Raw genomic sequence first — 13,403 nt, 5'->3', positions numbered from 1 at the left:
TTTTATGTTGCTAAGAGTTTTTGTTTGGAACATGCATCTTTCGCAAATAACGTTGTATCAAACATATAACCCGCTAACCACAAATATATCATGTAGATAGAAATTAACACGGAACAACCTTGATGTTATACTCACATGCAACATAGTTTTTCCTATTTAGGTATCAAACAGACAGAAGAGTATAGTAGGGATCTGATAGGGATCTGATAGGGCTGTACCGTTAACATCTGTCAACTCATGAATAGAATTAAAGACTACTAGTACAAGTACCCCAAATATTACTTATTCAAAATATCAAGAAAATGTAAGTGTGCATGTAGCCTTCAATAACTGAGAAGGGATGTTGTATGAGATCCTCACTTACTGTAGAGTCAACACATGAACACATTTACGTGTGACTGGTAGCAAACAAGTTTGATTCCTATCTCAAGTGATAAGGGAAGTGCTGGATCCAATTGAATGAGCAGACTGACCTCATTGTGCTGATGTGTCAGACATCCTGAAATAACCTGTCCAGTCCTCCCTGCCTCAACTGGACAGTAATGACTTGTGCAGAGTCTAATGATGTGGAAGAGCACAATTTCATAACCTTGGCAGGTTCTCTGATAGTGTATGTGTGTGTGTCTGTCTGGATATGTCTGGGCATTTTTTTGCCCCAGAACTGTCATTCTTTAGCAGAGGTGAGCAGCCTTCACTTCCTATTGCTGGCTGCCAATTTTCCACCATGATCCCATGATCCACTAATCCCTCACAGCTGGGCCTCTCTCTCTCTCTTGCCCTCTCTTTATCACTCTCTCTCTCTCTCTTTCTCTTTTACAGACATAGACGAATGTACCTTTTCTGACATCTGTGTCAATGGACGTTGCCAGAATATCCCAGGCCTTTTCAGATGTGAATGTAACCGTGGTTATGAACTGGACAGGAGTGGAGGCAACTGCACAGGTAAGACTAGTCAAAACACCAGCACAGCTGTCTGTCCCAATGATGCTCTGTGCTGACACAGAAAATTTGAAAGAGAGAGTCCAATGGTGAGTGTAGCAGCCATCATCTCCTCTGAGCTACACAAATAAAGTGGCTGCTCCTATTGTTCTTGATGTGGCAAATAAAGACTTATTAATTAAATATGAAGAACTCTCATTTCTATTGCATTCATACTTTTGTGGAGATGCCATTTTTAAAGACTTGTTGCGTTGTCTTTCTTTCTCAGATATAAATGAATGTGCAGACCCAACCATCTGTATTAATGGAATGTGTGTTAACATCCCTGGAAGTTACCACTGTGACTGCCCGCCAGACTTTGAACTTAACCCCACCCGGGTGGGCTGTGTAGGTGAGACTCCACAAGTTCTCATTACACATTTTCAGTGTTTGATCTATACTATCCTAGAACTAATTTTGAATCAAAAGCAAACACAATTGTTAACCTCAACACCTTTGTGTGTGTTAATGTACACAGACACTCGCTCTGGAAGCTGCTACCTGGACGTTCGTTCCCGCGGAGATGCGTCAGAGAGCTTGGACTGCTCCAATGAGATCGGGGTTGGTGTTTCCAAGGCATCTTGCTGCTGCTCCCTGGGCCAGGGCTGGGGAAATCCATGTGAATCATGCCCTTCTGTCAACTCAAGTGAGTCAACACATTTGATTTTGCAATGCATTACACATGTTTCTTTTCATGTTTCATTTGAATTGCACATTTTGTAATTGTCAGCCACTTCATGGAACATGTGAATATACAGTAGCTATGTATAATTTGTAATGTATAAGACATGAGACAGAAGCACTGCAGTCATTATAATATATCAACATTATCATTACTTTGATTCACTTGCCATTACAACCTTACTGAGTAGACCTTCACCAACAACACAACTGTCTTTTTTTAACCCAAGAGAAGCAGCAATAATCATCAAGTTATTCCTACCAACCCAACAATTTAGTCAAATCAGTTGCAGATTATAAGGCTGGGAAACCAACACGATTCTATAATGAAGGATACTATGATAAAACTGCTGCTGAGAACAGATTTTTTTAATGTGCATACCTAAGTAAAGTCAGAGACTGTTTTGAAATTTGATTGAGAGAGGGAATCTCCGTTTTAAAAAGTAGTTTAAAATTTTGTTTTAATCTAACTACCGCAACATAATATATGTATCATTGGCTTTGATCAACAACCCTGCCAACTTCATCTGTTAGTTGTTTCGTACCATGGGAGAAGAAATCAGTCTTGGCACTTATTGCCCTTAAGTCACTTGAAGTGGTTTCAGGTTGTCTGTTACTGATGCATCCAGCAGTAACATGAAAAATCATAACCAAAATATCAATGTATAAACATACCAACATTTTAAATCAGGCCTGATAAAGTGTTGTGATTTAGCCACTCTGCCAACATGCAGGCTTCATGCAGCCTGCTCTTGTCATGCGATGACTGTGTGTTTGCTGTAATTCTTGGTAAAAAATGAGAAAGCTTTGTGCAACTTACTTGGAAATTGTCAACAGATGGTTCAAAACATTACAGGGAATGACTCATCCTTTTCAGCTGAAGGAAATGCTTGCTTCTATGACAAGAACAAACCCTTTTTCTTTTCCCTTTGTAATTCTGAGTAGCTGCAGTCATGTCCGGTCCACAGGGTTCTATGGATAACTCTGAGATTTGAGATGACACATCAGAAAAAGAACAGATAGGCGAAATGGTGACCAATTTGACCACTGACAAAACTTATTAACAACTCAAAATCTCTTTATCAACCAATCACTACTGTCAAATTTTGCAATAAAACAGCTTTGATTGTGGATTTTGCCGTGTCTCATTTCAGGTTAATGTTATGTGGTGCTTTTCTGTGTTACAGCGGAGTACAAGACATTGTGTCCCGGAGGAGAAGGCTTTAGACCCAACCCCATCACTGTCATCTTGGAAGGTCAGACAGCAACATACTATCATGTGTTTGCGTGAGGTTACTTCTGCACACAGAGACACTTAAAGAGACAATGCCAACACGTGCTCACTGAGTGTTTCTTTTCTTACTCTTGCAGACATAGACGAGTGCCAGGAGCTGCCAGGCTTGTGCCAGGGAGGACAGTGCATCAACACCTTTGGCAGCTTCCAGTGTGAATGCCCGAAAGGTTACGCACTTAACACAGAGACCAGAGTCTGTGAAGGTATTTGATGCACACATACCAAACACCAATACACATAAATAAGCACATGAACACACAGGTGACCTACTCCTCTCTCGCTCTTGCCCTGGGATGTTCAAGTGGGAAGGAAATTGAGTCCAGCCTTCTTTCAGCGAGGACACATGGAGAGAGAGTGAAAAGCAATGAGAGCAAAAAGACAAAGAAATATTGGGTCCTTTTGTCCTGTAGACAACACTGCAGCTCATTCTAGCTCAATATGTGTCTGCTCTAGTTCCCGTCTGTTGCTAACCCAGCAAAGCTCAGTCAGGATGATGAGACAGCTGAGCGCCTAACTGTGTCCAGAGGAGCTAGGCTCTGATGTGGTCAGCCCTCTCCTCGGGGAAGTACACTGAGTCCCCTGTAGACAGGCCAGAGATGACGGAGGGAGGGAGAGACGGAGGAATGAAAGATAGGGGGAAAGAAAGAGATAAATGAGAAGCGTGTTTAGAAAAGAGAAACAGGAACAGAGAAAAGAGGAGAGGGCGAAGGGTTAGACAATGACATGTGGCTGGCGGCATTTTAATTAGCATGTGTTTTTTGGCCAGGAGAACAAAAGCTGGTGTCGGCTCTTTAAAGACCAGGACTCTACATCTAGGATGTCTCTAATCAATCAACAGTTCAGCTGTTAGCTGGGCTGGAAGGAACAAGTGCTGCGTTTGCTGCTTTGCAATAATGTTGGTCAAAGTATAGAATTGAGGAAAGCTGTTGAAAAAATGACAAAAACTGATATGAACAGAGAAGCTTTTAAAAAGCAATTACATTTTGTTGCAGCTGTGGCAGTGGTTGTTTTGGATGTGGAACTTACAGCACGATCCCATAAGATGACATTGGGGAATAAGTAAATGAATAAGCAGATGCCCAGAGGAAGAACAGTTTACAGCAAATTGATTTTAAAGCAATGGCTTGACATTATGGGAAATATGTTTAGTCCCTGCCTTGCTGAGAGATAGATGTGAAGATAACGGAGTACTCCACTGATTTAGCACTGCACTCTCATCATGATGGATTGTTTTAAAAAATAAGGATTAAAATTGATGTGACTGAACCATAGATATCAATTTTGTTATTCTAATCATTTTTCTTCCTTGTCAAATCCTGGCATTTTGTATCACCCACAATACAACTTGACTCAATTCAATTGGATAATGTAGCCTTAAGCCGCTAGCCTGAAGCAGACACGAGGAGCGGGCTACAGATGTCTGTTAACCTCACATCTTTCTAACTCCACACCCCCAAATGTTTTCATTTTCAGACTTGTAGTCTTCGGCCCTAACTAAATTATCAGATTTTGCGCAGCTCCCTCTGGAGCCACAAAAGGTTTATACAACTTTCTTTCACATATGTAGTAGTACTCCTCGAGTCCTTTCAACAGACTTTGATGGGTAGAATCGGTGGTTTCCCTATAACACAGTACTTCCTACAACCAGAAGATGGTTAGTTTGTTGGTAAGGACGTCATCGCCCCTGGCAAAGAAATAGCCCAGCACATAGACACATGTAAAACCACAACTTGTTTTACACTTTGCTTTACGTATTGCACAGATCAGATGCAGTGCTTTAGAGGTACTGGAAGCTAGGCTGGCTGTTTCCTAGTGCATTTAGTCATTTTTCCAAGTTTAGCTAACCAAGATTGGCAGTGAGCTTCACATCACACTCTCAAAAAGACACCAAATACACATATTCCCCAAACTATCTAACTCTTTGAAATTGCGACGTTGAATTTGTTAGAATTTAATAATTAAACCCACTGCCAATTTTAACTCGATATGTAACTAAATCAAACATGAAATTTATCAAAATAATTGACTAATTGCTGTCTGTTCTTTTCTTTGTTTGCAGATATCAATGAGTGTGAACGACCAGGTATCTGTGGCCCAGGCCAGTGCTACAACACCATCGGGAACTACACCTGTATCTGCCCTGTGGATTACATGCAAGTCAATGGAGGGAACAATTGCATGGGTAGGTCAACATGCTTTGTCACTGGACTGTGTTAATTAACAAAATTTACTGCACTGACATTTTTGCAGTAGCTCATCCGTATCCAACTGTTTCTGTGTCTTATAACATGCAGATATGAGGAAGAGCTACTGCTACAGGAACTTTTACTCTGATAACGGGACATGTGATGGAGAGCTGACCTTTAACATGACCAAAAAGATGTGCTGCTGCTCCTACAACATTGGCCGTGCATGGAATAAACCCTGTGAGCAGTGTCCTGTGCCCAGCACTGGTGAGGTCCTGCAAGCACACACACACACACACACACACACACACACACACACACACACACACACACACACACACACACACACACACACACACACACACACACACACACACACACACACACACACACACACTCACATTGAAAGTGTAAGAAACTATATGTGAACTTTTGTAAACTCAAGTTTTATATCTACTCAGATGAATTTGCCATCCTGTGTGGCAGTGAGAGACCAGGATATTACATTGACATCACCACTGGACAGGTCATTGGTAAGACTTTTGCCATTCAAAGGTTTATGTGATGAAAAGGAAACTATGTTTTATTTATATGTTATCTCTCTGTTCCTTTCTTGTGTGCTAGATATTGATGAGTGCAGGGAAATCCCAGGAGTGTGTGAGAATGGAGTGTGCATCAACATGATCGGTAGCTTCAGGTGTGAGTGCCCCATTGGCTTCATCTACAATGACAAGCTGCTGATTTGCGAAGGTACTACCTGTACTCCACTGAAGCTCTCTGCCACAGAGAGGGCCATGCTAAAAATGTTGAATGTTGTAAATCTTTAAATAAACCAACTCAGTTTAAAAGTGTCTCTGGCATTTGACTGTCTCTGATTACATCTTTTCCTGTTGTCAGATATTGATGAGTGTCAGAATGGGCCAGTGTGCCAGCAGAATGCCGCCTGTCTGAACTTGCCAGGAAGCTACCGCTGTGAGTGTAAACCTGGATATCGCTTCACCCCCACTGGACAATGTCTAGGTAAGACTGTGGTGGTGATGAGCTCTGATCTTTGAAGAGGTAAAAGGTGTCCGCACTTATATTATACAGTACATAACATGGGAACTTTGTAGGGACTGTGTCTGGTTTCATGCAGGATTGTTAGAGTTCACTCAACTTACAGTGGTTCAGTCAACTCCTAATGACCTTAGTAAAGATTATACAGAATTGGTGGAAGCATGAAGCAGGATTAGAGAGAGGATTAGAGGAAGCAGCCAGAAGTCTGCTGTTGTCCATGAGGGTGATGCTGATGTCTCTGTGATTTCCTGTAGCCTGATGCAGTCTTACCTCCTCAAGCTATTGTATCAAACTCAGTTATATGAAACTCTTTGAACTGCACATTCTTGCCATTTATTTGCCAAAGATAAAGCACCAGAGGCAGCACGATGACAGTAGAGCTGAGGAAGAATTCTTCATGGTGGGCTTGTTATTAAGGAAGAGAGAATCTGAAGCATGTGTTTAGCTGTTGAGCATGTGCTGCAGTATATCTGAAACATGTCGCTGTCAGTCTGGCTAGTCTTCGCTGATAAGAAAATGTTAAATCAACATCCTGTTTTGCTTCCTGCTTTTCTTGCGAGTCTTAACAACAAAACATGGCCAGACTCCAGTGAGAAAGAACATAAAACTGTGTATGGGGAAAATAACGAAAATTAAATAATAATTTTACAGTGCCTTACAATGATTTTTTAAAATTAAAGAATTGCTGCAAGGCATAGTGTAAAATTGAATATATCTAAACTACTTTAAAAAATTACACTTTATTCACTTTAATTATCGTGATGATAATCGGCCATAATGCAACTTGTGTCCTGTCCAACAGAGCAATTAATTGATTGCTAAGCAACAAATAAGAACATAATGTTTGTTTCTTGATTGAAAAAATATCCAAATAATAATGAAAATCGCAATGAATCGAAAAATACTGTCAATACAGTACCATATTTATTAATACAGTTTATCAATGAACACCCCCAAAAAGCTTCAGATTTTGTATGATGGGATTTACTGAACTTTGATTTAGTAATTTGCGCTAACCCGTCTTGTGTTATATCCTATGCCAATGTCATGATTCAATGAAAAAAACTATCAAGAAAAAATTATTGGACACCTACATACAGGACCAATATATAATACATATTTACTATACTAACTTATAAAATGACCATGATATGTTATCAGAGATTAAGGAAACATGCTAAGTTGAAATACTGGCTTCTCTGACTATAATACATCAGCCAGTATGTTCTCCTTTGAAATTTACATTCCTGTGCAGAACGTCTGTTTTTGTTTTGGCCTTTTTGATTCGGCCCACTGCCCATTCAACCTGATCATGGTGCTGGCACGTTATTTTTATTTATTACGTGCCACCTCCATGTAATGCGGGGTTAAGTGGTCGTGGTCATTTCACATATTTCTGTGAGATCAGGTTGACGCCCGTTTCGATACCCCGGGTTGCCAGATATGAAACAATGGCACACAAACACAGCGTGCTGCAGCCATGGAAGCAAGAAAACAAACTGGATCAACTGCGATAGATTCCACTCGACCTAAAAACCCGCTTGAGCCTTGAGTCTGGGGAGCAAGGGCGTGGGGAGACAACTCTTTCCAATATTTTGAATTTTGACTGCAGTACCCATTTTAAATGCTTGCTGTCAGTGCTGCATATTTCTCCTTTAACTGTTTGATATATAGTCAGAATCTGTGGCATACCACTGAATTCAAGTGTGTAACAAGTTTGTTTGACCCCTTTTAGACCGTAATGAGTGCATTGAGAACCCCGGTGTATGCAATCCTGGTCAGTGCATTGACACTTTGGGGAGCTACCGCTGCCTCTGCCCCAATGGCTTTAAAACAACGCGGGACGAGTCGATGTGTGTTGGTAAGCTGTGTTGGATCCTATCAGCTATCGTTGGTTCTTGACATGTGGAGCACTGTCCTGTTTGAGGTAACTCTGTGACTCTTCTTTGTGGTTTCAGATGTGGACGAGTGTGAGAGACAACCCTGTGGCAATGGGACCTGTAAAAACACAGTGGGCTCCTACAACTGTCTCTGCTACCCCGGCTTTCAGAATTCACACAACAGTGACTGCATAGGTGCGTTTAGGTGTTTCTGTGTGTGTCTGTGTGTGTGAATAATATATGCAAGGTTTTCAATGTGGCATTATAAAATAAGAGAACTCTTGTCTCTTTAATTCACACTGTGTTATTTTTGTTTTGATCAGACACCGATGAGTGTTCGACCCAGAGGGGCCTGTGTCGTAACGGGCAGTGTGTAAATACTGTGGGAACCTTCCTCTGTGTGTGCAATGATGGATATGAACTTACTCTAGATGGCAGAATGTGTGCAGGTATGGAACTGAAATTGTCAATTTTTTTTGTTTTCTGAATATGATCAGTTTTGTATGTTTTTTGTATGATTGTCTCCCTCATATATTCCCTCTTCAGATATCAATGAATGTGCAGTGAATCCAGGCACATGTGGCGCTGGCACTTGTCTGAATCTGGACGGCTCTTACAGGTGTATCTGCCCACCTGGCTACTATCTCCACGAGGAAACCTGTGAAGGTACTGCAGCATAGAGCCACTCCTTTCTGCGTCATTGTCAATAAAGATAAGCCAAAACTTGAAAAATAAAAACAGGAATTTCTGAGTAATAAAATATCTGCACGTGGGGGTGAATCCCACCTCAGGCAACACTGGGAACACCTTACTCACATGCAACATGCTTGTACTCATACACACACACACACACACACACACACACACACACACACACACACACACACACACACACACACACACACACACACACACACACACACACACACACACACACACACAATCATAGCTCAGACCAGCTCTGCTGAGGTGCAAGAAGAGAGTAGAGTGTTGCCTCTGCTGCTCCTCATCAATTTCCCCACTGCTACAGACAACCCGTCTTCTCCCTTTCACACGTGGGAGTGGGCCCAAGCCAGAACACTTGGGTTGTTTATACAGTGAGGCTGATGAAGAGATATTCGGCAGACTTCAACACATTCCTGCTTAGGGCTCTGTTCCTGGAAGCAGGGAGGAACAGCACTGAATTCTCAGCATCAGTAGCGGCAGCAGCTGGTCATTGTGATGGGCGAACACGTGACACTGAGGCTATTCCAGATAATACGCCTTCATCCAACTATCCATTAGTGAGATTACATTCTGTTTTATCACATTTGGATAGACTATGACGTTCTGGTATGACCTCATCCTTGCAGCTTTGACTGTAGTTCAAAGAAAAATTATACAGTATGTCAGTGAAGTACTGCAGCATGAGTTTTTGTACAAATTATGGATTTTAATTGATTAGATTTGTAAGTTGGCAGTGTATGCTAATGAAGTGGTTGATACTGTTCCTTTCTGTGTGTGTCAGATATTGATGAGTGCTCCCAGTCGCCAGAGATCTGTACATTTGGGACCTGCTCCAACACCGAGGGAAGCTTCACCTGCTTGTGTCCTGAAGGATTCGAGCTTTCCTCCTCTGGACGCAGATGTTTAGGTAATTGTGTGTGTGTGTGTGTGTGTGTGTGTGTGTGTGTGTGTGTGTGTGTGTGTTTAGAGAGGGGGGTGGTGAGACAAGGAAGGAAGAGAGGATATGAAACTCTAATCTCATGCATCAAGATTTAAAATGCAAACTGCAAATACTGTATACTGTAAACTGTATTTGTATAGTCTGTCTCTGAGTGCTGGTGGAGACTAAGCAGCAGTCAGTGGTGTTAGACTTTTGCTGCTCTGTCAAGATAGCACACTATGTTCCAGCTGGTTCTGCTGCTGCTGCCTCAACAAGGCCAAGGGTGGCTCTGAACAGATCACTTTTCCATTTCCTCACTTGTGTATGTGTGTGTGTGTGTGTGTGTGTGTGCGTTTGTGTACATATGTGTGTTTTTGGGGTAGGGTGGGAGCGCACTGAGTCCTCTGTTAGGGAGTTCCCTCTCCAAACACTGAAGTGATGACATCATCAGTTCATTGAGGCAGTTTACAGTTTGCATTTCACTTTTCTCTCTAGCATCAGAAGTACTGACTGAGGGTTGGGGGATAAATAGGAGGAGCTGGGTGGAGGGTGAGCAACATTGGCAGGAAAAGGAGTTCAAGGTTTTCTGACAAAGACAAACCCCTGTCCCACTGGTGAAAGCCTTGTTTTTTGTTGAAATTTAAAGAAAATTGATAAAATCATGATGGCAACAATGATGAAGAGTATTTGTGCACTCTAGCACAATAAATATTTTTTATTGGATTAGTTTATATATCACATCTACACTGATACTAATAAGAACCCATCTCCATAAAGACTAAAAATACGTAAATTGGTCTTTAATGTGGAAGACAGTCAAAAAACTGTGAATAAGTCCATTACAAATACAGTGAAGTTGTCACTTTATATTATCCATAGTTTTGCCCATTGAAGCTTTTCAACCCAATTCATTTATTTCGATTTTCTCAAACGCCTAGTAAACTGATCCACAGTCATGAAGCCCAAGCCACATGTAATCCCTGTGCCTCACAAGATGAGAAACATATAATTTGTCTTTTTACATGAATCCATTAAAATGAGACTAAGTTTAGTTTAACAGTGGCCACTGTGGCTACAAGTGAACAGTATGGAATGAATGACAAATACATAAAGGTAGTGTAACAATAGCATATCAGTTGAGTAAAGAAGAGTCATACATTCATCAAAGTGATACAGTAATGTCAGTTACACAGAAATGTCAATATAAATATTAGCTAACATTAGTCACCTAAGCTAAGTATCATACTATACCAAAGAATGCTGTATCATGTAAATATCTGCTCAGGAATTCAAGTTTTCCTTTGTATGAATATACATGAATGTGCAATTTCTTCTTTAAAATGTTATTTGAAACATTACATAGGCCTACTTAAATGGTTTTTTTACATATCATGCTACATGCTAGAACTACTGTATTTACAGTATACTGCATGTGTGAGACATTTTGTCAGGCATCATAAAATAAATTGTATGTGTGATACATGGCTCACACATACTATACATAATACAGACCCAGAATGTGTATAGGTAGATTGGCAGTACATGGAGCCACACTGATCATTGACTACACATTTGCTTTGTCACGTTAAAGTCACGTAAACATGTCTTATTTATCATGATAACAATCCTTAATAACACACAAGATTTTATTCTTTATTATACAGTATAAGAATAGTTGTAGTACAGAAAGAGAGGGATGGAATTTAACTATTGGTAACATTACATGGTATGCAACTTAACCACTAGTGACATGTTTCACCAATTAGTGGCATATTTTGAATTAAAAATGCTTTAGTGTTTTTTTTATAAATTTCCATAATCATTATGATTAAATATCTGTCACCACCATCAGATTTGTGTCACCACTGTCAGACCTCTTGTGGCCTTAGTGTTGATTTATTTCTAAGCTTAATTTTCTAATATTAATGTTTTTTATTTGCATTTTATGTTATATTATGTTATTTTTCAGTATTATCTGAATTTTATGTGAGAAAAACAATTCTTTAACATTTGTATATATTTTATAATATGTAAAATATGAATGACATACACATGTGAAGATTCACATACGCTCACTCACACACACATACATACATACAACACACATACACACTTGCACAACAGCTGTGCTCAAAAGCACCATAAATCTCTTTTGTGGAAAGGCTGACAAATCAGTTTCATGGAGGAAAGTAACATGACACACTTTGACATTCTCTTCACAGCACCAGGTGTTCATGTATGTGATCTTTGCCTCAGAGCCAGGTGTGTGTGATCTATGGTGGTCAGAATGCTTATTTGTGTTGAGTTCAGTGAAGGCCAGTGCTAGCAGGAGAGCGCGACCATATGCTTCTCATTACAAGTGAGTGCCTGGTCCAGAAAGAACCACAGCCCTCAGAAACGAGACAGAGAGAGAGAGACTGACACAGTGACACATCGATTCCTGACTAAAGATATTGTAATTAGCCAACCTCCCTGCTCAGTATAGTATATCGTACTTTGCTAATCTACTTCTTCTAATCTCTGTCTCATTGTTTGACTTTGGCTGATATACAGTACCTACAAGTAAGCATAACACTGTACTAATCCCTGTTATTATCAAGATTGTGGGAACGAGTGCCATGCTGGACACAGCTTCTCAACAGAGTCCTATTGTGCCATGGAAACATGAGCCTAATTTGTTTGAAACCCATTTTAATCTCTATAATGGTGGTAATTACAATGTCACACTGACCTATTGTTACATTGGCCAGAAGTTTGACAATAAGACACAGGTGCAAGAATGCAGTGTTTTTCTTCAATTACTCACACCCTACAATCTGGTATGCCTCCTCTTTACTGAGAATTGAATGAAGTGGTAACAAGCTAGCGCCTGACATGAAAAGTTTATCTCAGATTACATTCAATGATAAAATGTCAATTTTTGTTGTGATGTGTGCCAAAGAATTGTAAAAACGTATGTATAGTTTAAAGAAATTAGATATAGTGTTGCACGTAATTAAATGGATTTTGTTTTATCTTTGGACGGAGCCAGGCTTGCTGTTTCTTCCTGTTTCCAGACTTTATGCTAACCAGCTGTTGGCTGTAGCTTCATATCAAATGGACAGACGTGAGATTGGTATCATTTTTCTCATGTAACAAATAAACAAGCAAATATGGGCGAATACGCTTGTTTCCCGAAAGGTCAAACTATTCCTTTGGGACAAATAATATAAGTAGAATAAACAAAATAAGATTTATGTTTTCCAGTTGCACATTCCATCTCTCATTTTCCCTCTGCATTTTTCCTCATTGTTGCCTTCAGTCTCTCATATTTTTCATGACTTTTTCCTCTCTGTGTCTGTTAACCCTTAGATATACGTGTGAACTACTGCTATACCAAGTTTGAAAATGGGCGCTGCCTGTCTCCAAAACCCCAGAACACTACCAAAGCCGCATGCTGCTGCACTGCAATGCCTGGTCAAGGCTGGGGAGACCCCTGTGAAATCTGCCCCAGCAAGGGACAGGGTACGTACACTTCCAATCCCACATACATGCAGGCTCATACATGAAATTATTAGCATCATGTCACTGTATTTATGACTTACATCAAATGGTTGCAGATGTGTATCCTCTTCTCTGTCCCAATGAGGGATATCAACGGGGGCCAGATGACCATCCGAAAGGTATGTTTGTCATCTACCTTG

General features: G+C 40.5%; 1 protein-coding gene across 1 annotated transcript in view; it reads left to right on the top strand.

Moving 5' to 3' along the window:
* The window catches only part of fbn1 (fibrillin 1), a 62,450-nt gene that overhangs the window by 38,690 nt on the left and 10,357 nt on the right, over window positions 1-13,403 (top strand). The window contains exons 36-52 of the mRNA XM_062424738.1: window positions 820-942; window positions 1,208-1,330; window positions 1,457-1,624; window positions 2,847-2,915; window positions 3,031-3,156; window positions 5,013-5,135; window positions 5,248-5,406; window positions 5,601-5,672; window positions 5,764-5,889; window positions 6,037-6,159; window positions 7,931-8,056; window positions 8,154-8,270; window positions 8,399-8,524; window positions 8,622-8,741; window positions 9,583-9,708; window positions 13,072-13,224; window positions 13,320-13,382. Coding sequence (XP_062280722.1) covers window positions 820-942; window positions 1,208-1,330; window positions 1,457-1,624; window positions 2,847-2,915; window positions 3,031-3,156; window positions 5,013-5,135; window positions 5,248-5,406; window positions 5,601-5,672; window positions 5,764-5,889; window positions 6,037-6,159; window positions 7,931-8,056; window positions 8,154-8,270; window positions 8,399-8,524; window positions 8,622-8,741; window positions 9,583-9,708; window positions 13,072-13,224; window positions 13,320-13,382 — 2,043 coding nt within the window. The remainder of the gene's footprint in view (window positions 1-819; window positions 943-1,207; window positions 1,331-1,456; window positions 1,625-2,846; window positions 2,916-3,030; window positions 3,157-5,012; window positions 5,136-5,247; window positions 5,407-5,600; window positions 5,673-5,763; window positions 5,890-6,036; window positions 6,160-7,930; window positions 8,057-8,153; window positions 8,271-8,398; window positions 8,525-8,621; window positions 8,742-9,582; window positions 9,709-13,071; window positions 13,225-13,319; window positions 13,383-13,403) is intronic.

Source organism: Scomber scombrus, chromosome 1 (assembly GCF_963691925.1).
Source record: "Scomber scombrus chromosome 1, fScoSco1.1, whole genome shotgun sequence".
In the NCBI taxonomy this organism is placed as follows: Eukaryota; Metazoa; Chordata; class Actinopteri; order Scombriformes; family Scombridae; genus Scomber; species Scomber scombrus.
This window is presented reverse-complemented; position numbering and strand designations above follow the sequence as displayed.